The sequence below is a fragment of the Prionailurus viverrinus genome, chromosome A3 (assembly GCF_022837055.1).
Source record: "Prionailurus viverrinus isolate Anna chromosome A3, UM_Priviv_1.0, whole genome shotgun sequence".
NCBI classification, from domain to species: domain Eukaryota; kingdom Metazoa; phylum Chordata; class Mammalia; order Carnivora; family Felidae; genus Prionailurus; species Prionailurus viverrinus.
This window is the reverse complement of record NC_062563.1, coordinates 29,455,970-29,481,811: the sequence shown is the minus strand read 5'-3', so window position 1 is coordinate 29,481,811 and position 25,842 is coordinate 29,455,970. Positions and strand designations below refer to the sequence as shown.

Here is a 25,842-nt window from a genome sequence, read left to right as displayed (position 1 = left end):
TGTCTGATGCGGGGGGATGTGAGTGGGTTCTTCAGGGAGCCCACGAAGAAGTGATAAACTCTGCGTCTCAGCAGGGTGGCATCCGAATAGAAATCCTGTGCAAAAATTGAGGAAAAGAGGGCCGCTGATCCCTGTGTTGCCTGCAAATACTTTAAGTGTCTGCCCAGGAAGACGAAAGACATTAGCCTTTGAAGTCCACACGGTGCGACCCACAGGAACAGTGGTGACAGTGGTTAGGAGAAAGGGTAGTTATTAATTGTTGAGACTAATCCAAACCATTAATTCTCTTTACAATAATGCACAGAGGCATATGCACACACAAATCCTGCATTCAATTTTTAGGAGTATTTATTCATTATTTCCGGGTGGAGAAGCCTCAGGCTTTCAGTGAAATCTGCAGTAAAACTCTAAATGAATACAAGTGGCATTAGACTGCTGAACAGAGCATTCAGAGAAATATGTGGGATGCTGAAAAAAAAGGGAGAAGAGAAAAGGTGAAACTTTCTGAAGAAATACTGGCTTGACATTTTGGTGGCTTAAAAATAGAAACATCAAGGAAGAAATAACAAAGAACTGAGAACAGGGATCACTTTTTCAGGGAAGCATAATTACTCACAATGCCCACAGCTGTCTCCCAGCAAGAACCCCGGGGCACATCTGCAGGGTGCAGGGGTGGCCGGGGGACACTCTCATTCCAACCCGAGGAGTTGTAATAGTTAAACAGAGTCCAGTGAGTGAGGTTCTTTATTTTCTCTTCATTAGAAAGCTAAAATGGAAGATGGAGATGTGGATTGGAAGGAGCCAAGGGTGGTCCAACTGTTTCCATGGGAACAACAATTAAAGCAGAATATGCCACTACCCTGCCACCTGGCCTCTGTCCTACCCCACAACAGTCTTTATAAGAATACCTTCCCAGCCTTTCAGTCTGTACAGGAGAGGGGGGCATTTGGCTGAAGTCCTTGGGTCTTTCCTACGAAGATATCTTTTCTAAGTTATTATCCATCCACCCACCCATCCATCCATCCATCCATCCATCCATCTATCCAGTCGTTCATTCTTCTTTTGAGAATAATTTCTTTGAGAGTCTATTCTGGGCATGCAAGGCAGGGTCCTCAGAAAGTTCACAGTCTAGTAGGTGACAGAGATGAACAGTCAATTATAGAACAGGGTGATAAGAGCTATGGGAAATATCCTCTGGGGACCAAGGAAATCCACGTCAGACCCTGGGGGCCACAGAGAATCTCCTGGAGGCAGTGACATCTGAGACAAAACCTTGGGGAGGATTAGTCAGCTAGTCAAAGAAGGGGAGAAGGGTGGAGAGACAGGCAAGAGAAATTTTTGTCCTGGGGAAGAAATGTGAGGTTCAGGAGAAGAGAGCAGTTCACTGGGGTAGGAGGAAAGCCAGAAATGAAGGTGGAGGGGTAGACAAAGGACAGATACAATTACTTCCAGGCTTAGAACCTTCCAATAGCTTTCTGATAACCTCAGGTAAAAATTCATGCAGCCCAATAATGAGGAGGAAGGGGTGGGGAAGAGGACCATCATCATTTGACCCTTCCCTTAGGTTCATTTTCCCCTTCTTCCCTCCGTTCCTTTCTTAGCCATCCTGCAGTTCCTTGTTTGGACCAGCCGTTCCCTCTGTTTTTTCCAGTGTCTTGTAAGACTCTCAGGTTGGGCAGGGGAAATCTGGAGTCCCTCCTATGCACTGCCATGCTGCCTGGGCTTGCCCCCATTGAAGCACATGCCACAGCATGCTGTAATGAACGAGTCTGTCTCCCACCCTAGATGTGAATACCCTTGGAACAGCACCGTGTCTTGCTGTCTGCTGTACCTTCAGGGCCTGACATAGTGGGTGCTCCATAACCGTCAGGTGAGCAGTGATGAAAGGTTGGGTCAATCATGCCATATCATCTCAATGGACACTTACTTGGCTGGTAAACATTCATGGCAGCTACGATACAACATAGGAGAGGCTGCAGATAAAATATTAAGGGGACCAAATGACATGTATATGATGTAAAAAAGACAACTGAGGAAAAAACCGTAAAGACCTGCAGCGCAATGTTAACAATGGTTGTCTTTGGGTCATAGGATGCTGGGGATATTTTTTTCTTCATTTTCATTTCCTCAACTTTCCAAAGTTTCTTCGCTTAATAGGAATTGCTCATAAGGAAATTATTACAGTGGGAAAAGGAAATTTGGTGGGCACCAGGGATTAGGGGGAGTTGGTGGTCTTTACCTTGAGGTGAACATCATCCATCAGGGCCAGGAGAAATGTGTAGAGGTTCCCCAGGAAGAGTGCAAAGATGCGTCCGAGCTGCCACTTCAGTCCAATGCGTGGGTGGTAATTCTCCAGGGCAGCGATGGTTTCAAACAAAGGGGGACAAAACATACCAAGCAGGGACATCACAATTTCTACCTGAGAAAATCAGGAAAGCCTGGATGACTTGTGCCATTAATATCACTTGCTTGGCCACCATCTCTGCACTCCCTAGGGCCATGAATCCCCGGCTCCTTCTTGCCCCCTCCTCTGCCTCTGGAGATGCCCTCTGGTCTCCACAACTTGCTGTGTGGCCTTGGCTAAGGGACCAACACACCCTGAGCAGTCACTGTATGTCCCACACATCATACCTGCTCTGTGACTGGTTGCTCTCATGATGTTGCCATTAGTCTTGATAGAAATAACAAACTTTCTTTGAGAAATAAATGAATTAACATATGGAACAGTGTTTTGTGTTCTGTAAAAGTCATGAGCTGGGCAAGAGTCACTGTGGTAGCTCTTATCTCAGGATCATGGAAGATAGGCAGCTCAAATCACAGGAGGGAACTAATAGCAGGGAGATGTGGTTAACAGTATCGCATTTCAGGGTGCTGGGGTGGCTCAGTCGGTTAATGGTCTGACTCTTGATTTCAGCTCAGGTCATGATCTCACGGTTCGTGAGACTGAGCCCTATGTCGGGCTCTGTGCTGACAGTGCAGAGCCTGCTTGGGATTCGCTCTCTCTCTCTCTCTCTCTGCCCCTTCTTCATCTCTTCTCTCTCTCTCTCTCTCTCAAAAATAAATAAACTTGGGGCGCCTGAGTGGCGCAGTCGGTTAAGCGTCCGACTTCAGCCAGGTCACGATCTCACGGTCTGTGAGTTCGAGCCCCGCGTCAGGCTCTGGGCTGATGGCTCAGAGCCTGGAGCCTGTTTCCGATTCTGTGTCTCCCTCTCTCTCTGCCCCTCCCCCGTTCATGCTCTGTCTCTCTCTGTCCCAGAAATAAATAAAAACGTTGAAAAAAAATTAAAAAAAAAATAAATAAACTTAACAAAAAATTTTAAAAATAGAGTATGCCATTTGGAGTTAGCTCTCTGGGATTGAGCCCCAGCTCTATCATTTGCTGGCTTTGTAATTCAGGAAAAGTTACATAATTCCTTCAGAGATAGGAGCTCAGGCTCCTTGTTTCTTCACATATAAAGTGGGAAAGACAGTTCTTGTTGTGAGAGTCAGAATAGATGATGGATGTAAGTCTACTAGCCCAGAGCCTGGTAAGCATTAAATTTTGGCTCCAATTTTGGGAGAATCCTACTCGTGTAACTGAATCTGACCACAGTAGAACATTCTTTCTGAAATTAAAACTGCTCATCTAGTGGAGAGTAAATCCTTAAACTGCTGACCAAGGTACAGGTGGGTCAACTCTTCTGGGCTGGTTCTGACTCCCTCACATTCTGTCACACTGACTGTTGGCTTGGTTTCTCATCATCTTCATACCTTCACACTGGCTCATGCAGTGCTTCCCACCTGGAAAGCCATCACTGCACCTCTTCCACTGCTACCTTTCTTCACATGTTTCTTTAATGCACAGATTAATTCCTGCCTTTGCCACAAACTCCCTCTGTCTCTCCAGCTCACATTGGCCTCTCCACCTGCCACACATCTGTAACCCAAAACATCTTATTTGATCACTATTCCAGCCTATTTCTGTTCGTACTTTGGTTTATTCTTGTCAAATCTGCTTCCTAAGGAAACTACAAAATCCACTTAAGGGCAGAATCCATGTCAAGCATCTTTTGTATCCCCCTCACAGCTTAGTGACCTGATGTTTTAGATAGGTTCATTGTAAATAGCATGTAGTTTTTAAAAAATTCAATCCAATTATCATTGCCTTTAAACTGTAGTTGTAATCCATTTACATTTATTGTAATCACTGATAGATTTAGATTTAAATCTGTCTGATTTTGTGCTTTACATTTGTCCTATAAGTTCCATATTTCTTTTTTTATCCTTTCTTGCTTTGTGGGAGGAAATAGATTCTTTTTATTTAATTTATGTAGCTCATGATTCTGTGGGTCAGTATTTTGTTCTTTGGGCTTAGGTAGGTGGTTCTTTTGCTGGCCTCACCTGCCTTCATTCGTGTATCTGTGGTCAGCTGATGGTTGATGGCTTCATTCATATGTCTGGTCATTGGCTGGCTATAATGTAGAATGATGAGATAAATGGGTCCTGTATCTCTCATCATTCAACAGGCTAGTCTGGAACTATTCACATGGTGGAGATCTCGGGGTTTCCAAGAGAGCAAGTTCTAATACACAAGCCCTTTTCAAGTCTGCTTATATCATGGGTGTTACTGTCTCACTGGCTAAAGGAGCTTACATGGCCAAGCCTAGTTGGATTCAAGGGATGGGGAAACAGATTCCACCTCTTCATGAGAGGAGTTAGAAAATCATATTGCAAACAAATATAAGAATACAATAAGGGGAAGAATTTGTAGCCATTTTTGCTAGCTACTAAGATGTTAGATTGCCAAAAGAGATTTACGGATTTAATATAATTACAATGAAACTTCAATGCATCCTATTGTGGATCTTGTTGGGAGGGAACTCAGTCTACCCGATATCAATACGTACTATAAAGCCATAGTTTATCAGTGTGTGTTTAGTGCAGGAACAGGTAAATAAACCAATGGAATAGATTAGAGATCCCAGAATCACACCCACACATTAACAGATACTTGATTTTTGATGCATGGCACTGTAGAGCTGTGAAGAAAGGATCACCTTTTTAATAATTGGTGCTAAGACAACTGACTATTCAGTTGACTGACATGCTAATTATAATGCAGCTTTATCAACCTACAAAAGCCTTATAAGAGGTGACTCTTGGTTCAAAGGTTCATGCTACCTGACTAGAAAGGGATGTAATTTCACTCTTTAAAAGATGTCCCATAATCCAGATTTTCAATTAATTCAGCAGAATGGCATAGGAATGAATATAATTTCTGTGTTTGCCCTCAATCTTCACTTCCACAGAGATGTCCTCTTTACCTCATTTCTTTCATACCAGCTGACATTCTGCATTTTGGAGAATTCCTGCGATCGCTTCACCACAAAATAAATGAGGTATCCACTTCCACACAAACAGCAGATGATGAGAAAGTTGGCCAGGACCCGGAGAAATCTTGTCAGATGGATATTTTCTTCTTTGTTACTCTCTTGTTCATCCACTATCGATTCCTTAATGTGTGGAAAGGAGATGTGACTAATTACAGGCCAGGAACCAACAGGAACCATTGTTGTTGGGTTCCTGAGATGACTATTTACTATATTTTCATAAATGAAATACTACAAAGGAGGTGGTGCAGAGCACTGTGGCCCTATGGAGAATAATTTTCTTTAAGACGATATAGCTTATTGTTATTGCTATTTTGGAACATGTGATAACAAAAGCTTAGATTTATTGAATACTTACTATATGCCAGACGTGGTATTAAACCCTTGCTTTGCATTATCTCTCCTAATCCCCAAAACAAACCAATGGAGTAGTTTCTATTATTACCCATATCTCAGATACTAAGGCCCGGAAAGATTTCAGCAACTGTCTGACTGGGATTGTTTTAAAACTATAGATTAAATAGATTACAATGAAATGTTAAGAATATTGAGTCTTCTAATCCAGGGGCCAGCAAACATTTTCTAGTAAGAGCCATATAGTATATAGCTTGGGCTCTGCAAATCATATGGTCTCTCTCACAACTCCATGAAAACAACCTTTGACAATATGGCAATAAATAGGCATGGCTTTGTTTTAATAAAATCTTATTTACAAAAATAGGCAGGAGGCTGGATTTTCCCCTGGGCCATAATTTGCTGATCCCTGTTCTAATCTATGAACATGGTATATCTATTTATTTAGAGTTTCTTAGTTTCTTTCAGAAATGTCATATTTTTTGGTGTAGCCATCTTGTATATTTGTTGTCGTTAACTCTGTTCCTAAGAATTTTATGTAATTCATGTAATTTTATTGTAAATGGGATTAAAAAATTTTTTCTAATTGTTTGCTGTTAGTATATAAAAATACAATAGATTTTTTTTTATTATAAACTTTGCATCCTGCATCTGTAATTCTCTATGAGGACACAAGATGGCAGTATATGGCAGACCAAAGATGATAAATGAGGCCTCCCAGTTTCCAAAGTACCTGGAAGGAGACTTTTCCACTCAATAAACAGTTACTATGTTCAGGTTCAGATTTAACTAATTTATCAACCCGTTCATATACCTCAGCTCATGCTGTTGGCACGTGTGTCCTGTTATGTAAGGGTTTATCCCTGGTTTTAATAGACTCAGAGAAGCAGCTTTCACCTTCCCAGATGTTTAAAGTGCTTCATAGGCATTGACCTTCTCTGTCTTTCTCAGATAGGCCTGGAGGAAGAGGCAGAGCCCTCACTGATCCCTTTCCTGCCCTTGGATGCTCTGTCAATGGGCCCCCGGTGCTGGGAGAAGGAGAAGGGAGGAGAACCCAGGCAGCTCCCTGAGCTCCCCACTGCCAAGCTGTCAGGACTATGGGCTCATGAAACCCATGTAGTGAGCTGCTGAGCCCAAGCTCTGCCCCTGGTGGGTGTCCCTGCCGTCTGTCTGCATTGCAGCAGCCCTCTTCGGCCAGGAAGGGCAAGGAGAGAGGGGAGGGAAGAAGACAAGCACACTGATGTCGTGCATCTGACCTTTGGCAGGTCGTGAGGGAAGAAAGTCTGACTGGTCGCATGGGGGAAATATTGAACTATCAATAGCTCTGAATGGTTTTTACAGTCATGGAGGAAAAAATAAGATGCACAGTGCTTTGGCATACCAGTTTCTGCCTTCATTCATTTGCTTACCCTTAGGTCTGCTTCTATTTTTTAAAATAAATAGAGATGTATAGGCCACCTCACATATCTTTTGTGACAAATCAATGAGATAATTAAATATGGAGTTGAACATTTAAAAAAAATTTTTTTTAACGTTTATTTACTTTTGAGAGACAGAGAGAGACAGAGCACAAGTGGGGAGGGGGCAGAGAGAGAGGGAGACACAGAATCCGAAGCAGGCTCCAGGCTCTGAGCCGTCAGCACAGAGCCCGACGCGGGGCTCGAACCCACGAACCGCGAGATCATGACCTGAGCCAAAGTCGGACGCTCAACCGACTGAGCCACCCAGGCGCCCCTGGAGTTGCACATTTAATTGACTCCCACAACCAGCATTCGCTACTCTTTCTAGGTTTCCTAATCTCTCAGAGAGCTTTCAAAGACTCCATTGCCAGGAATTCCCCAGCCCCTGACCAATGACTCCAGAATCTCTGGGGGTTTGGGTCCAAAAGATTTTTAAAGCTGCTGAGGTGATTCCATCGTGCATAAAAGGTTGAGAACTGCAGCCCCACTTGAGTCCTTCTACTCCCTCTGGCAGAAAACAGTTCCACGAAGAAACAGGCAGGACCAGGTCTCAGCATCCATGAGTCTCCACCATATTAAAAAACAGATGGTGGGTATCAGTCCTGAGCATCCTTTCCGGAAGGCTTGAGAGCTAGGCCCACACTTCTGGTAGAGCTCTTACCACAAATTACTTGGGGGATCTTATCTACCATGCCCCAGCTGGGTGAAGTCCCCTAATGACCAGCGGGACCCGAAGCTCCCCCCAGGAAGTAGGAACTACTCTAGGCACCTACCTTGAAGCTGGTGGTGATGGAGGCATACTTGTTGTCGGCTGTCTCTGAATTCCCGATCAGGTAATCCCAGCTGGTGAACATCTTGAAGCTGAAGGTGAAGTTAGCACTCTCCCCCTCGCTTGCGCTGCCCTGGGTATTGCTGGCCATCCTGTAGGGTGCACACCACTGCTGTTATGACTGCCCAGGGAACCTTGGCCTCAGCGGGTCTGGGGCACAGATGGCAGACATCCAATGGGGAGGAGAGAGCTAACACGATTTGAATTGGGCTAACGATAGCCAGGACAGGTCTCGCCTCTCCGTCTCATGTGCTGGCTTTCGGGATTTGCTACTCCAGGGGCTTAGTTAGCTTTCTGGTTCATCGGGGAAACATTCCATATCTCTGTACTTATCTGGGATAATAGCAGGGGGGAAATGTAACAACACGAGGGCCAAGCTTATCTCCTTGCTTTTCTTTGTTGCCTGATGGAGCTGGCCGGACGGCTGCCTATCACCTGGTGGTTACTGTCACGTCCAGGGCAGGCCCTGGCGGACGGCAGCGTTTTCCCCCGAGATGATGTGATAGAAAGCCATGCTGGGCCCGCACACTGCCCTTTCAGAGGTCCTATCCAGGCTCCCAGAGTGCCCCACTCTTCTCCTGCAGACGCAGCTACTCGTACGCTTCTGGGAGGAGTGACCTCTTACGGCCTTGCTGAAGGGTGGGTGGGCCCTGGTAGTCAGGTTTGTGCAGGAGACGGTGTCCCCCACCCTGCACCAGCCTGTGCTGATTGGGGTCCCCTGGCTTCGAAGAAGGCAATTCACGGGCCAAGGTTTTTCTTCAGAGAATATAAATGAAGAGGCACCGACGAATTAAAAGGCCATTTCTGACCACAGAGACAGGTGGAGTTGGGGCTAGAGAGGACACCATCGTTAACCCATCGTTAATCGCACCATATATGTTCCTTTGCGCTGTTTTGTCGATAAGTGAGGGGCTCAGTGCTGACATGCAAGCTAGAGCTACAGAGGAGCAGGAGAGTTGTTTTTTTTTTTTTTTTTTTGAAGAAGCTGAGCTCCAGGGAAAGCAAAAACAGACCTCAAAGACTTCTCTGGTCTTACCTTATCAGGTACTTGCTCCCTCTCAAGCCACACTGGCCTTTTGACAGGTTTTGGAACTCATTAGGATATCTGCTGCCTCAGGCCCTTTGCACATGCTCTTCCTTTGCATACAATGCTGTCCCCCAGACTCTCAGTGCGATTGGCAGTTCTCAGCATCATGTAAAGATGCTTCTATCCCATTTCCCCAAACTTCCCCTATTACCCTGTTTATGCCTTTTATACTACATACGACAATGCATATCTGCATTCTTTGTTTCCTTATTTTCTCTCTAAATTCCCACAGGAAGGTAAGCAGGCACAGAGTGGCCATAGGAGCGGGATGTTTGTGTGAAGGAAATGAAAAGCCTGTGAAAGACACGGTCATACTTACGATCTAATGACAATCATCAGGCTATAGCCGAACACGCTGACCCCCACCATAAAGTAAGCCATGGGCAACCTGTACCTCAGCCACCCGATAGTCCTCTGGTTGTTGTAGTAGCCGTAGAAGAGAGCAGAATACTTGATGTAGCCCTGCGGGACAGCAGATCAAACGCTCCGGGTTTGTAAGCTTCGTGCATATAGTCACCAGACACTTTCATTCTACCGGGGATGTCTTTCTCAGGGGGTTAATGGGAGTCTGAGAGGAGAAAGGAAGAATTGTGGGTACCTTACTTCCCCCAGTGCTCCCGAGTCTATCCATGTCTCCATGTCTCTCCTTTGTTCTCTTTATTCTCCATTATACAGAATGCTTACAGATACAGGACGAGGAGGAGAGCGTTGCTAACATCCCGGATAAAATTGGGGATAAGGGGATGCGTGTGTGTGTGTGTGTGTGTGCGTGCACATGTGCACGCACACAGGCACGTAGAGCTCCAAATTCTTTCCCCCCACAATGCCAGGGTCTTGATTTAACACTCTGGAAGCAGGTGGGAGTCTGTGAGCTTTCTCAGTGCAAAACTTACAGAGAAAACTATACATTATAAGACTCACAGTCGAATCTGAGCCTCAAGTCTTTTTTTCATTTCTATTTAGGATTTTTGCTTTTTTTTTCCAAGCTTATTTATTTATAAAGTGTATTTATTTATTTTGAGAGAGAGAGACAGAGAGAAAAAGAGAGAGAGAGCGAGTGTAAGTGGGGGAGCGGAAGAGAGAGAGGGAGAAAGGAAATCCCAAGCAGGCTCTGTGCTGTCAGCACAGAGCCCAACGTGGGGCTTGAACTCACGAACCGTGAGATCGTGACCTGAGCCAAACTCGAAAGTCAGACGCCTACCCGACTGAGCCACGCAGGAGCCCCTTTATTTTAATTTTATTTTTTTAGAGAGAAAGAGAGAGCGTGCACAAGCAAAGGAGAGGGGCAGGAAAGAGAGAGAGAATCTCAAGCAGGCTCCACACTCAGCATGGAGCCCAACATGGGGCTCGATCCCACGACCCTGGGATCATGACCTCAGCCGAAATCAAGAGCGGGACGCTCGACTGACTGACCCATCGAGGCACCCCTGAACTTCAAGTTTTGGTTTGGTTTTCAGATATAATTTGGTTTTAGGTATAATCAGTACACTTTTTATTTGTAACAGAAGCTTAGAATTTTGGCCCTTCTTTGACATCTTTGCTCAATGTAAAGCGGGGGGTTATTCTGGCCTCACATAGATATGTAGCTGGAAAGGGGAGGCAAATCGTAACAGTCTTTCATATACCTAAGGTTGTTTCTTCTTTAAAAATTTTTTTTAATGTGTATTTATTTTTGAGAGAGGGAGAGAGAGAGAGTGCAAACAGGCGAGGGGACGAGAGAGAAGGAGACACAGAATCCCAAGCAGGCTCCAGGCTCCGAGCCGTCAGCACAGAGCCTGACACGGGGTTCGAACCCACGAACTGTGAGATCGTGACCTGAGCCGAAGTCGGACGCTCCACCGACTGAGCCCGGGGCCCCTGGGTTGTTTCTTTGATATGATACGTAAGCTCAATAAACGGTCATCTTAAATGTTAGTTGTCATGTAGAATCCGAATCACGTAATTGACTTTTCATACCTTGTTATATTAAAATCCATCGCACTCCCCAAAATACCGAGTAATTAAAAAGAGAAAAATACTAACTTTATGGCAGAGAATTCTGGCAGACACGACTTTAACCAACTGGTCACTGTTAACATCACCACTAATAACACACATCAGCATAATGTAACCCCGATCTGACCCCCGGAGAAGGGCATATTATCTCTGTGGTAGGCTTCCCAGTGATGTATAACCTCACTACAATCGTGAGAGAACAGATACCCAGATTGAGGGACCTTCTCCGAAACCACTGTCCAGTACTCTTCAAAAGTACCAAGGTCACTGAACGACAGAGAATTGTCATGGATTTGGAGGAGACTAAGGAGACATGACAAATACAGTATGAGATTTTGAATTGGGTCCTGGAATAGAAAAAGAATATTAGTGGAAAAATTGGTGAAATCCAAATAAATATCACACTTCAGTTACTATTCTACCAAGATTAATTTCTTAGTTTTGATCATGTAAGATGGTGTCATAAAGTGAAGTTGGGTGGGGGGTACATGGGAACTCTGTACTATTTACGCAGCTCTTCTGTAAGCTTCAAATTGTCCCAAGATTTTAAAAAATTATCTCGAGGGGCGCCTGGGTGGCGCAGTCGGTTAAGTGTCCGACTTCAGCCAGGTCACGATCTCGCGGTCTGTGAGTTCGAGCCCCGCGTCGGGCTCTGGGCTGATGGCTCAGAGTCTGGAGCCTGTTTCCGATTCTGTGTCTCCCTCTCTCTCTGCCCCTCCCCCGTTCATGCTCTGTCTCTCTCTGTCCCAAAAATAAAATAAACGTTAAAAAAAAATTAATAAAAAATTATCTCGAGATGTAAAGTTTTTAAAGCTTAATTGTTCCATCCTGTACTATCTTTTACCCACACGTAATTCTGTAACATCATGTATTTGGTCACAGGGAACATAATGGTTCCGTATGTTATAAAAATCTGCCAAATGTTGACATACTTCTTACACCGTATTTAAAAAGTCACCTTTGGGGGCGCCTGGGTGGCGCAGTCGGTTAAGCGTCCGACTTCAGCCAGGTCACGATCTCGCGGTCCGGGAGTTCGAGCCCCGCGTCGGGCTCTGGGCTGATGGCTCAGAGCCTGGAGCCTGTTTCCGATTCTGTGTCTCCCTCTCTCTCTGCCCCTCCCCCGTTCATGCTCTGTCTCTCTCTGTCCCCAAAAAATAAATAAACGTTGAAAAAAAAAATTAAAAATAAAATAAAATAAAATAAAAAGTCACCTTTGTTAATATCTTCGTTGATCTCATCAGAAAAGGATTTAATCACTGAGAAACGGACACTGTCGCTTCGTGGTGATGGATAGAAGTTCTCCAAAACTTTAATTCTGGCCTGAGACATTTTAGGGGCACCTGGACTGGCTCAGTGGGTGGAGCATGTGACTCTTGATCTTGGGGTTGTGACTCTGAGCCCCATACTGGGGGTAGAGATTACTTTTTTAAACAGCGCGTTACAAAAAATAGAAAAAGAAAATTTGCCCATTGGGAGCAACAGCGACAACAAAACAGAGGATTACTGTTGAGTAAATTCAGTTTGTTTTAGGCACATAGGATATTCCATAGGAGTCCTTGAGTGAAATAAAGAACAACGGAGGGGCGCCTGGGGGGCTCAATCTGTTAAGCGTCTGAGCGTCTGACTTTGGCTCAGGTCATCTCGCCATTTGTGAATTTCAGCCCTGCCACTGGGCTCTGCGCTCACAGCACGGAGCCTGTTTCCAGATCTGTCTCCTTCTTCCTGCCCCTCCCATGCGTGCATGCAATCTCTCTCTCTCTCTCTCTCTCTCTCTCAAAAAATAAATAAATGAAAGAAAAAAAGAATAAAGGAAATCCTTAGTGGTAATACACAGTAGTAGTTGTATATAATACTTAGTTGTGTAGTATTATTTGAAACACACTTATTCCAAAGTCTTAGAAAAATACTCCAACTCACTTCCACGCATACCTGAGAAGTCTCGAACCTGCCTAGGAGTGTGAAGGATAACAGCAGCAATGACCTGTTGCCTGAACCATCACAGCCGGGCCTCTCAGCCTCAGGAACTCCTTGGAGCTACAGACCAAGCCCTCCAGAGGCACGGAGGTGAGTGGATTCAGAAAGGAGGGAAGGGCGTTTCAGGCAGTGTCCTGAGCCGAAGCAGGGAGGCAATGATATGTGATGGGTTCAGGGATCTCTCCCAAACTTGACAAATACAGGAACATAAGGTGTGAGGGCTGAGATAGAAATGGAGCTGGAGAGGGAGGGAGTGGCCAGATGGTGAACGGTTCTTTCGTAAACCTGATTCAGAACATTGGCTTTTATTCCATTTGGAAACGGGAATAGATGAATATCCAAGGTAGCCAAGTGACAGGGCCAGGTTTGCCTTTCAGAAAGATCACGCTGGCAGCAGAGGGAATGGAGATTTTAGGAGCCAAGTCAAAGCAAGGAGCAGAGGTAGAAGATTCGGACATGGTCCTGGTACGGTGGGGACATTATTGGAAGAAGAGGCGAGAGGGATGGGGCAAAGGGGACGCAGTCAAGATGGGTTTAGGAGAAAGGCTCAGATTTAGTGGTTGGTTGTGGGGCGTGGTGGTGGGGAAGAGGGAGAAGTGTAGGATGACTTTCAGGTTTCACACCGGTGTTCGGATGGATGGTGGTTCCAATAAAGGAGATGGAAAAAAGCGATGTGGGTTTGGCTGGACAGACATTGAATTTCAGGAGCAGGTAGGACATTCAGTTGAGGATGCCATGTGAAGCTTGGGAACGGCTGAACTGGCGCGAGCCCTGGAGTCTTAATGTGGGTGTGGGGAGAGAAAACTTCCCTGTAAGATCATTTAGATGGATCTGGCAGAGAGAGGGGGGCAGTGTGTGGCTGGAGAAAGGACCCACGGAGGGGACTTAGGAGGACATGATTGGCTAGCTCATTTTGCATAGTGGGGGCTCCCATTTGAGTAAAGCACTGGTTTTCCAGGGATTCAATGCAATATTTCACACATACCCATGCAATCTTTTAGGCCTCACAATCACAGAATAGAAGCGCATTGGCTTGTTAGTGATGGTACCTCAAAGTCCCAAAGGACCGAAAAATCCATGGCTTTTTCTTCCTCAGCCCGAGGCACTGTCTTTCTGGGAATACTTCCATAGGGCACGCCCATTAGTACCTTGTGAAGGGACAGGACAACACGATGACGTGTGGAGAAAATACAAACACATGGAGACATTCATACCCGGCGTGAAATATTTCCCTTCTTAGAGCAGGACATACCCATTTTCTCCTTTAGATGACATTAATCACTTCTCTGGTTTTAGACCTATCATGTACTCGTTGTAGAAAATGTGAAAAAGTGCAGGAGAGCATTAAAAAAATTCCCTATCACCTCCACAGTCCGAAGATCATGACGGTTAGATATGCGTATGTTTCCTCGTAGTTGTTTCTGAGTTATATATATATTATGTAAATATATAATTATATAAATTTATATTAGATAAATATATAAAATAGAGAATTATATACATTTATATTATATATAATTATATGCATTTATATTATAGAAACATATAAGTATATACATTTATATTATATATAATTATATAAATTCATATTACATATATAATTATATACATTTATATTATATATAATTATATACATTTATATTATACATAATTATATACACTTATATTATATAAACATAATATATAAGTATAAAATTTTATATTATACATATAATCATATAAGTTTATATTACATATATAATTATATACATTTATATTATATATAATTGTATACATTTTTATTATATATACTTGTATACATTTATATTATATAAATATATAGTTATATAAATTCATATATAAATATGAATATCAAATACATATATAAACATATATATAATAAAATATATATTAGTGTGGTTATTTAGCATAATATTGTTTTATTGTTTTATGACCAATTCTTTTTTTTTTTTAATTTTTTTAATGTTTATTTATTTGTGTGAGAGAGACAGAGTGTGAGTGGGGGAGGGGCAGAGAGAGAGGGAGACACAGAATCCGAAGCAGGCTCCAGGCTCTGAGTTGTCAGCACAGAGCCCGACGTGGGGCTCGAACTCACAAACTGCGAGATCATGACCTGAGCCGAAGTCGGATGCTTATCGACTGAGCCACCCAGGCGCCCCGTTTTATGACCAATTCTATACGGCAGGTAGTATGTCTCAAAATAAAATGGCTTCAAAATATCTAACCACATGTATCTACCATAAACTTACTTAACAAATTACCTTTTGTTGGGCATTAGAAATATTGCTAGTTCTTTGCATGTATCTAGTTCTGTTATCAATACTCTAATATATACGCCTGTGTTTGCATCCTTAATTCTAAAAAAATCAGAATTGTATGAACTTTACATATTGATTTAGGAAGAATTGACTTTTTTTTACGGTATTAAGTTTCCCTTCCAAGAATAAGTCATCCTGTTTATTCACTCATATATTGGTCCTGTAATGCTTGATGGTATTCCTCACAGAAATCATCTAATTTGTTAAATTTCCCTTGGGAAAGATTCCAGGCTCACACTGGAGACCTGGGATCTCATTCACTGCAAACTTACTGTGTGACTTTACATAACTTGCTTATTCCTTTTTTGTTTCTCAATTACTCATCAGTAGGTAAGGATGTACTTACATCTGTGATAAGGGTATAGTGGGAGAACAGTGAGGAGTGCTATTTATTTATTTTTTTTAATTATTATTTTTTTTTTCCAACGTTTATTTATTTTTGGGACAGAGAGAGACAGAGCATGAACGGGGGAGGGGCAAAGAGAGAGGGAGACACAGAATCGGAAACAGGCTCCAGGCTCCGAGCCATCAGCCCAGAGCCCGACGCGGGGCTCGAACTCACGGACCGTGAGATCGTGACCTGGCTGAAGTCGGACGCTTAACCGACTGCGCCACCCAGGCGCCCCAGGAGTGCTATTTAAATGTGAGGGTTTTGTTTTTAAAGTTTATTTCATTCTTTATTTTGAGAGAGAGGGAGCATGAGCGGGGAAGGGGCAGAGAGAGAGAGAGAGAAAGAGAGAATTTCAAGCAGACTCCTCACTGTCAGCACAGAGCCTGGCGTGGGACTTGAACCCACAAACTGTGAGATCATGACCTGAGCTGAAATCAAGAGTCAGACGCTCAACTGAATGAGCCACCCAGGCGCCTCGTGAGGGTTCATTTTTGTTTGTTTGTTTTGTAATAAATTACGATAGAATGCATTCCATCTCTTTTTTTTTTTCCAGAGTAAAACAAAAACTTACTAAGATATTAATTCTCTACTGATCTTAAAGTAAAACAAAAGATAGAAAAGTGTGGGGTCCACTTCTTAATTTAGGAACAGAAGTATTTGGTTCCGTGCTTTGTCCCGAACTATCTGGGCAATTGATGGGAGTGTAGAATTTAAAATGAACGACTGGTTCTTTGTAAAACAGAAGAGTATTTGATTAAAGAGGGTGGTGTCATGATAAGCCTCAACGCTATCTGAAGATATAGGAAGCCCTTGTCTTACCTCTGGGATTATAACTAAGCCAAAAATTAAGCCAAAAAGGACGAGGTTAACTCCATACATCCATCGGAGAAAGATGAAATACGATGCCACTGAGGAACCAAAGTGACCTGGGGAGAGAAAAGACGGTAGGATTTAAGCATCACCGAAGGAGGACGTTAGCACTACCAAGCGCTTTGTGTGGGTGACGGATTCAGTTTTCACATCAGCTGTGGAACGTGATGTTCTCATCTCCATTTTCTTTTTCCAGATAAGTGACCTGAGGCTCTGTGGGATTAACCACTCTACCTAAACTCCCACAGTCAGACAGTGAAGAAACACAGTTTAAATCTTGGTCTGACTAGTTCCAAGCCCATTCTGTTTTCCAGTACAACAGAACCTACGGAAGAATCCGATCAGTTGGTCACGAACGCAACCCAAGCCCTTGGAAAACTCTAGCACACCAGCTACAAACGCTGACACCAAAATACTCACTTTCAATGTCCTTGATCTTCATTTCCCAGGGTATACACTGAGTCTTGAAATTATCAAAGTCTCTCTTAAACTTGACCCACTTCTGAAATTAAACAGGCAACACACTCAGTTCATTACCATCCTGCCTTGGGGCCTGGGGGGGACACACTGATGCTGACACATCACCACCAAAATCAGGAGCAGAGGGTAAGAGAAGCCAGGACAACATAAAGTCTTGTGTTGGTCTGTGGCGCCGATAAAATGTCAAGTTTGGACCGTGTATATGTGAATTTAGGAATTCCGTATAGGACGTCTGGTTTGGGGGATCAAATTGGGTTAGCAGCCTCTGACACAACTTTTTTTTAAATCTTAAAACAAAAATTGAAGGGCAAAAAGAAGTCTCGTAGCTCTCAAACCCACATTTAGCGGACACTCAGGTGTCTAAATCTGATAGGAATTGTCCCTCCAATGCGGTGCTGGTGAAATGAGTAAGCCCCCTCAAACCATGGCTTCCATTCTTCTCCCGGTGAAACAACAGCCCGTTTCTTTGTTTTTGTGGGTTTTTTTTGTTTTTTGCTGAAAGGAGTTAGAAAGGCATTTTGCTTCTCTCCACGGTCTGTTTCCAGGTCCAACACTCAGAGTTCGTACCAGTCAGGAACTTGAGTGGGTGGCTGTCTGGCTGCCGGTTGGGTGAAAATTGGTTAGCTCTCAAGGGGCTGCTCTCCAACAACCCCACTCCCTGGCAACGAATCCATTTGGAATTGAACAACAACAACAGAAACAACAACTCACAGAAAACAGAGGACAAGGAGGTAGGAGGGAGAAGACCCTAAGGTCAGCTTCCATTATGATAAAGGTCTCCTAAGAACATGTTCCTGAAGGAAATGAGGTTTCCCATGTAAATTCACTAAGGGATCAAAAGGGAAGTTTATCAGGCGAGTTTCTAGATCTGTAGGCTTTGACCGTAACCCGATGGGATGACTGCTATTTAAGGAAGGAAACCGTGTGTGGAAGAGGGTGGTGGTCACAGATGCAACAGAGAAGACGAGCCGAGGGCAAAACCTGGTTGAGAACAATGGCAGAGATATCCCTAAGACCAGAAGGGGAATAGCAGACTGTGGACATTGGGCACTTCAGTCCCATGGCTTTATCTGCCTTCCCTAGCTCTGATTCCACGCTCAAAATTCATCTTTGGCTTGGGGTGCCCGGGTGGCTCAGCTGGTTAAGTGTCTGACTTCAGCTCAGGTCATGATCTCGAGAGCCTGCTTTGAATCCTCTGTCTCCCTCTCTCTGTCCCTCTCCTGCCTCGAACTCTCTCTCTCTCAAACGTTAAAAAAAAAAATCTTTGGCTTATTTGGCTTTCTATGTAAGCCTGTCTCTAAGGAAAGCATTGCCCGTCACCTGGGCTGTGAGGATTTTGGTTTCGAAGGCAGTGTTTTGTCATTGCAAATCAATAACATGGAATTGGGATTATGGTTTAGCCACCCGTGTAACTCTACTATCAAAAATAAAAGGCACTGCTGATGCGGACTTCGCATTTCTAGTTCTGTCATTGGTTATTTCTCCTTGTAAATTAATAATCCACCACCTGGTTTTACCTATCGGTCTCGGAAGCTTTATTAATAGGAGTCCTCCCTTGAGAGATCAATCCCCTGTCGGGGTGCTGATAAAATCAGTACAGAATGTAGGCTTGCAAGGCTGAGGCCAATAGGGGTAATGAACATGGCTCAGGGAGGCCCCTGGGGACGGCCTGCCAGTTAGTTGATCACTCGGCAACCAGCTGACAGCCCCTCAAGGCTGTGGGCATCTCGGCCTGAAAAGTGATGCCCTATAGGTGGGGCAGAGGCCGAGAAGGCCTTGGGGAAGCTCTGTAGTGAAGCTCTTATCCCTCATTGGTTTAGAGAATCAGAAAACTGGGATGGGACGCGGGCAGGAGAAGACCTCAGCTCCCTTTCTCAGAGCCAGGTGAGGCGGGAGCTGCTCTCCCAGGACTGGGCGATGAGATATGCTTGTCTCTGGCTGGCTACAGAAACAGGCTTTCTGATAGCGGGCAAATAAGACACAGGCAAGCTACCCATTCTGTCCGCGCATGAAATCTAGATCTGGATGACTAAAACAGCCAGCGAGGCCTGAAAAATAGTATCGCAGAACAAGGAAAAGGGGACACACCTCTTTGTAACTTTTGAAAAGCATTGCCTCTAGGCTCCATAACTAATTTTTGACAAATGAGCCTGCATTCACAACAGGATACAAGAAATGTGGTTTCTAAGTAAAGGATAACACTTTGAGTTTTTTTTTTTAATTTTTTTTTTTAAATTTTTTAAAATTTATTTTTGGGACAGAGAGAGACAGAGCATGAACGGGGGAGGGGCCGAGAGAGAGGGAGACACAGAATCGGAAACAGGCTCCAGGCTCTGAGCCATCAGCCCAGAGCCCGACGCGGGGCTCGAACTCACGGACCGCGAGATCGTGACCTGGCTGAAGTCGGACGCTTAACTGACTGCGCCACCCAGGCGCCCCAACACTTTGAGTTTTCAAAAAGAATGTAAGGGAAGCATGGAAGGATTACAAGGTAACTAAAAGCCCAGTAATTGAAGGAGAAGAAACATTATAATAATATAATAAAGCCTATAATTGAAGCAGAAGAAAATGGGTTCAGTGATACTGAGAATAAACCTGAGACATTTCTGAGAATGCAAAGAGAGGAAGTAAAGAATTTAACACAATGAGGGAAGGTAAACACAGAGGAGGGACAGCCATCCTTTTCCTAAGGAAGGAACTAGAACTATTTGCAGTGAAACATGATTAAACAGAATCATTTAGCAAAGATATGCTCGAAGAGCACATTCCTCAGCTGGGGTGGGGGTGGGGTGGGGGGAAGACCTAAGTGTGCAGTTATTAAGTGGTAAATAGTCTCTAGATCAAATTAATAAAATGACCCAAAGATAGTTATTGGGCAAGTAAAATTGAAAAAGGAGAAAAAACAGCTCAGGTCATGATCTCATGGTTCGTGAGTTCAAGCCCTGCCTTGGGCTCCGTGCTAACCGTGTAGAACCTGCTTGGGATTCTCTCTCTCTCTCTCTCTCTCTCTCTCTGTCTGTCTCTCTCTCTGCCTCTCTTTCTGTCTGTCTGCCTTTTAAAACAAATCAATAAGCCTAAAAAAAATTTAAGAAAAAGGAGAAAAGAGAATATTAGGAATAAAAAGACTCCAACCCAACATACACAGAAAGTAGTTCCAAAAATTATGGGACCACCACCTGCAACTTTCTGGTAATACATACGAAGATCTTAATTAAATGATTGAGTTTTGGGAAGAATACGAAATATCAAAATGGCCCCAAGAAAAAGTTAAAACTCAAACACACCCATGAACAGGGAATACAGGAAAAAACGCTCAAGGTGTTGCATAAAAATAGATAATTTATCAAACGAACTGTCCTGATTTGGGGCTTGGAAAATACGATCCCAGTGGTTTTAACCTCATCAATGATTTTATTTTATTTTATTTTAATTTTTTTTAACCTCATCAATTTTGTGAGCTTAGTTCTTCACTGGGGAGGAAATGAGTCTCAGATACACCGGAGCCCTCACAGATAAATGTAGAGAAATTGACAGGAAACAGTTGGTTTCCTTTCCCGGACAAATCAGTCAGTCGGCTGGACCTCGCGCTGAGGATGGGGGGGGGGGGGGGAGCCGGCCACAAATGCAGAGGCTGGGCAGGTGCCTGTGATGTCACCCAGGTTCAGAGGCTGAGCAAGCCCTTCCCCGGGGTTTGCTGCCTCTCTCTCACCCACCTTAGCCATCAGCATCCTGTAGGCGTAGAGTCGCTTGCCTTTCCCCTTTCCTAAGGCTCCTTCATACTTCTCCACAAATTCTTGGGCCTCTCTGGTTAGGAAAAAAAAAAAGGGGGGGTGAGGGGGGTAGAGGCAGAACTTTAGTCCCAAACTGAAAGAAATCTGAACTATGAGAGTGTACATGTGGCTGGAAGCCTTATGTGTTTTTATACCCCTAGTTAGAATGTAAGCTCTGTGAAGGTAGGGCATTTGTCTGTTTCATTCACTGACGTTTCCCAAATGCTAAGAATGGTGCTTAGTACATGGTAGGCACCTGTAGGCAGAATTTTGGCTCCCATGACCTTTGCCCTCTGGTGGTAAACCCATGAATGTCGAAAGGGACTTTACCGATGTAATTAAGATTCCTGACTTAATTTAAAGATTTTTTTTTTTTACATTTATTTATTTTTGAGAAACAGAGTGAGACAAAGCGTGAGCGGGGGAGGGACAGAGAGAGGAGATACAGAATCTGAAGCAGGCTCCAGGCTCTGAGCAAGCAGTCAGCACAGAGCCTGATGCGGGGCTCGAACCCATGAACTGTGAGATCATGACCTGAGCCGAAGCTGGAGGCTCAACCGGCTGAGCCACCCAGGCACCTCATGACTTAATTTAAAATAGGGAGATCCAGGGTGCCTGGGTCAGTTGAGCATCCGACCTCGGCTTGGGTCATGATTTCGCAGTCCATGGGTTTGAGCCTTGCGTCAGGCTCTGTGCTGACAGCTCAGAGCCTGGAGCCTGCTTCAGATTCTGTGTCTCCCTCTCTCCCTGTCCCTCCCCCCACTAGCACTCTGTCTCTGTCTCTCAAAAATAAAGAAACTTAAAAAAAATTAAATAAATAAAATAGGGAGATTATCCTGGATTCTCGGGAAGGGCCCAGAGTGACCACATGAGCCCTTACACACAGAAGAAGGCAGAAGAGTCCGACAGATGTGGCAGAAGGGGAAGTCAGAGGAATTAGAATGAATTCTTGACCCTCTGTTGCTGGGGCCCCTCAAGAGGACGCCACGTGGAAAGCAAGGGAAGGAATTGAATTCCACAAAAACCAGAAGAGGACCTCTAGCCCCACATGGGCACCTCAGGCCTGCTACTACTTTGATTTCAGCCCAGTGAGACCTTGAGCAGAGAATCCAGCCATGCCACGCTGGACTTCTGGCCAGCAGCACTGTGAACACGTAGATGAGCACGGTCTTAAACGGTTACTCTTGTGAAACTTGGGTTGCGGCAGCAAGAGAAACAAATATGGCAAAGCAGATGAAGGGGATTGAGAGGTAAAAGATGCCAGTTATAAAATAAGTAAATCACGGGGATATAAAGTGCAGTCTAGGGAATACAGTCAATAATATTGCAAGCGTGTTGTATGGTGACAGATGGTAGGCGGACTTAGCGCGGTGAGCATTGCCTAATGTATGTGAATGTCGAATCCCTCCGCTGAACACCTGAAACTAACAGAGCGTTGTATGTCACGCTTCAGCGAAGAAAAAGGAAACGAACACAGTGTTCACCAGACATTTGTGGACTGCCTGAATGTTGAATGAGTCAGACACCGATCAGTTGGTCAGAACCGACTCCTGCCTGAGACCCGACTGCTAAATATTCAGGAACTTGACCCGCGAGCTGTTAAACTGTTGGTAGCTTGAAATTGGCCACGGTGGGAGTCTTTAGACCACAGAAATCAGCAAAGGCTACAAATCAGGCCCCTTCTATCCCACCCCCCAGAGACCCAGTTTGCCAGCAGCCACCGGATTGACCTGCACAAGGGGGTGAGGAAGGAAGTCCATCTCAGGGGGGGCCGGAAGAATACCTACCCCACCCCCACAGCGCAGGCGTGGGCAGATGACAAGAGTCAAAGTCGCATTCTAACCTCAGGTCAATCCTGAAGCTGGTTTTTATTTTTTCCGATGTCTCAAATTAATGAGGCTGACTGTTTAGCTCCTGAGCCCAGGGTCAAAGCCTGGTCTGTGTGGGATTAAGTCTCTGTAATGGGATCAGCTCCTGTTGTCCCCTAGGCAGGACATGTCCAGTCAATGAGCTATCTGGAGCTACCAACATAGCCATGTCACAAAAAAATGTTTTCGTAAAATGTGTATTTCTTTTTTTTTTTAAATGTTTTATTTTATTTTTTGAGAGAGAGATTGACAGAGAGAGAGAGAGTGCAGGCAGGGGAGGGGCAGAGAGAGAGAGGGAGACACAGAATCTGAAGCAGGCTCCAGGCTCTGAGCTGTCAGCCCAGAGCCCGATGCAGGGCTCGAACCCAGAAACCGTAAGATCATGACCTGAGCTGAAGTCGGACGCTTAATCGACTGATCCACCCAAACGCCCCAATAAAATGTGTGTTTCTGTTCTCTTCTTGTATCTTACATCGAGCAGAGGCTTGTAAGCGCTGGGAATTTGTGACTTTCAATGTGCCAGCTTTTACGATTTGGGAACTTCAAATGAGGATTCTCAAAAGTAAGAGCCAGCTCTTGTGCCTGAGCCATTGAGCCTGGCGGCAAACGCTTCTCTTCTTGACGTCCAGACTCTGTGTCTAGACCCCCAAAGGGCACTCAGGGGAACAGAGGGCCCTGCCCAGCGCTGGGTGCAAACTCTGAGGACCATTCCCAGTGAAGGACCCACCTCATTTAAGAACACTGATGGACCCAGCAAGCTTTTCTGGGTCCTGCAAAAGGATACAAATAGTAACAACTACCTTTTTGCAGCCGCACTCCTGTACCCCTGTTACCTGCAATCCAGGCTCTCGTTTTCTTCTTTACCAGAGAATATTTGGTTTATGGAAACCACTTGCTCCTGCCCTGCACTTCCTAATTGTTGCACATCTTACTTCTGTAAGGTGCTTCTGTCCCCTCCTCGTCACCAACGGTCTTTTGAAACGAGAACATGGCACAAACTCGCCTTTTTACTCTCATCGGATGGTGTGCGGTAAACACAGTGAGAAGTCAAGAGAGGAGGGACCCGTTTGTTTTGAGGAAGCTTCACGGGGCCTGGATCTCCAGGTCACTCCTGGCACTGATGATGAGCCCCTTAGGCGCCTCCAACACTCGGCAGAGGAGGAAGCTATGGAGGAAGGGGCTTTCAGGCGCGGTCACCCACAGACAGCGCTTCAGAATCCCCTCACGTTCGCCTCCCGGAGGACCCTCCTTGGAAATAAAGTGGCCCAAACCACAGTTTGGAAAACACGGTTGGGAGGGGGCCTGTGATTGCTGCTGGGAGGGAAGGAGGTGTATTGCGCCAGAGTGGAGCCCCAGGCGGGGTTCTGTGCCTCCCAGAGTGGCGCTTTTCATCTAGAAATGGGGACAAGGATGTGAAAATTGGAGGTGTGCATGCTCGCAAGGTGAGCATAGGGACTTCATTCAGCAGGCAGCCACCCCTCTCCCTTCCGAGGAAGCAGCAGTTTCTGGGGTGGGCAGCTGATAAGCCTCTGCCAAGCTCAGGGGCTGGGGTGGAACCTTCTGCTCTCCCAGGTGCCTTGACAAGGGGCTCAGTGACGTGGCCTTCCACAGTGGAAACACTCTGAAGTTGACCCAAGGCATCTCTCAGAGACATTACATACCTCCCCAAACTCTTCCCTGATGAAGGAGCTCAGATTCAAAATCACAATTTATAGATGCACAGCTAAAACTAGACACAGAGCCACTGTGTGCTTGATTCTCACAGAGCTTTGCTGTCCCTTGCAGGACACTGGGAGAGAGCATCAGCCAGCCTGACATCTAGAAGACACCTGGAAATAGGAAGGATGCACTCGAAGGTCCAAAGGAGGTGGCGAGGGGCTGGAGGTGCAGAGTGGTTAAAGGCGGCCTGGGCCAGGCTGGCTTGGTGTCTCTCTTTGTCCCCAAGCAATCTCCATTTTCAGCTGTGGAGACAAGGGTCAAAGAAACCCTGAGCTCATGCTAAGTGGAAATTCAGATCAGTCAGGTGAGGCACCTGCTCTAGAGACCTCAGTGAATCAATCTGAGGGGAGGGGAGGTTAAGCGAGCATGCCTGGCTTCCAGAAGTGGTGGTTTAAAATATGTCACCAAATTATTATTCTTCCCTTTAACATGGAGAACCAGGGGTGCCTGGGTAGGCTCAGTTGGGGTTGAGCATTGGACTCTTCATTTCAGTTCAGGTCATGATCCAGGGTTGTGAGATCAAGCCTCATGGCAAGCTCTACACTGAGTATGGAACCTGCTTGGGATTTTTTTTCTCTGTCTCTCTCTCTCCCTCTCTCCTGCTCTCTCTCTCTAAATTAAAAAAATAAAAAATAAAAAATAAAATAAAATGGAGAACTAAATTCTTCTCCCCTTGAATGCAGGCCAGACTTAGTGACTTGTTTCCAATGACTAGAAAGTGGTAGAAGTGACAGTTTATGACTTCTGAGATGAGGACATAAAAGGTATTGTGACTTCTTCCTTGAATACATCCTCTTCGGAGGGAAGCCAGCTGCCATGTCATGAGGATATTCAAGTATCCTCTGAAGGGAAACTGAGGCCTTTTTTTTACGAACCAGCACCAACTTGTCATCCACGTGAGTGAGCCACCTTGGAAGTCGATTCACCAGCCCCAGTCAAGCCTTCAGATGAATGCAGCCCTGTCCAACATCTTAACCCAACCTTATGAGAGACTCCAAGTCAGAACTGCCCAGCGAAGCTGCTCCTGAATTTCTGACCCATAGAAGATAATAAATGTTTCTTATTGTTTTAAACTACTAAGTTTTGGGGTAATGTATTATACATCCCGAGATAATATACTGTAGAACTCAAACCACTGCTATTTTTCGTGCTTACACTTTTAGGTTTGTTACATCTTCCTCTTGGTGGATTGACCCTTTTATCATTCTATAATGTTCCTTTCAGTCCCTGTCAATTTTCTTTACTCTGAAGTCAAATTTATTTGATATTTACATAGCCTCTTCTACTTTATTTTGCTTAACATTTGCATGGGATATGTCTTTTTACCATCTTTGTACTCTCAGCCTACATATATCATC

General features: G+C 44.8%; 1 protein-coding gene across 1 annotated transcript in view; it reads right to left on the bottom strand.

Annotated features, from left to right (window-relative positions):
* Positions 1–25,842, bottom strand: part of TMC2 (transmembrane channel like 2) — a 69,187-nt gene that overhangs the window by 19,941 nt on the left and 23,404 nt on the right. Inside the window, exons 4-12 of the mRNA XM_047854440.1 lie at positions 20,841–20,931; positions 17,068–17,149; positions 16,597–16,703; positions 14,118–14,216; positions 9,419–9,561; positions 7,957–8,104; positions 5,304–5,492; positions 2,240–2,419; positions 617–766 (exon numbers count right to left, since the gene is read on the bottom strand). Of these exons, the coding sequence (XP_047710396.1) occupies positions 617–766; positions 2,240–2,419; positions 5,304–5,492; positions 7,957–8,104; positions 9,419–9,561; positions 14,118–14,216; positions 16,597–16,703; positions 17,068–17,149; positions 20,841–20,931 (1,189 nt within the window). The remainder of the gene's footprint in view (positions 1–616; positions 767–2,239; positions 2,420–5,303; positions 5,493–7,956; positions 8,105–9,418; positions 9,562–14,117; positions 14,217–16,596; positions 16,704–17,067; positions 17,150–20,840; positions 20,932–25,842) is intronic.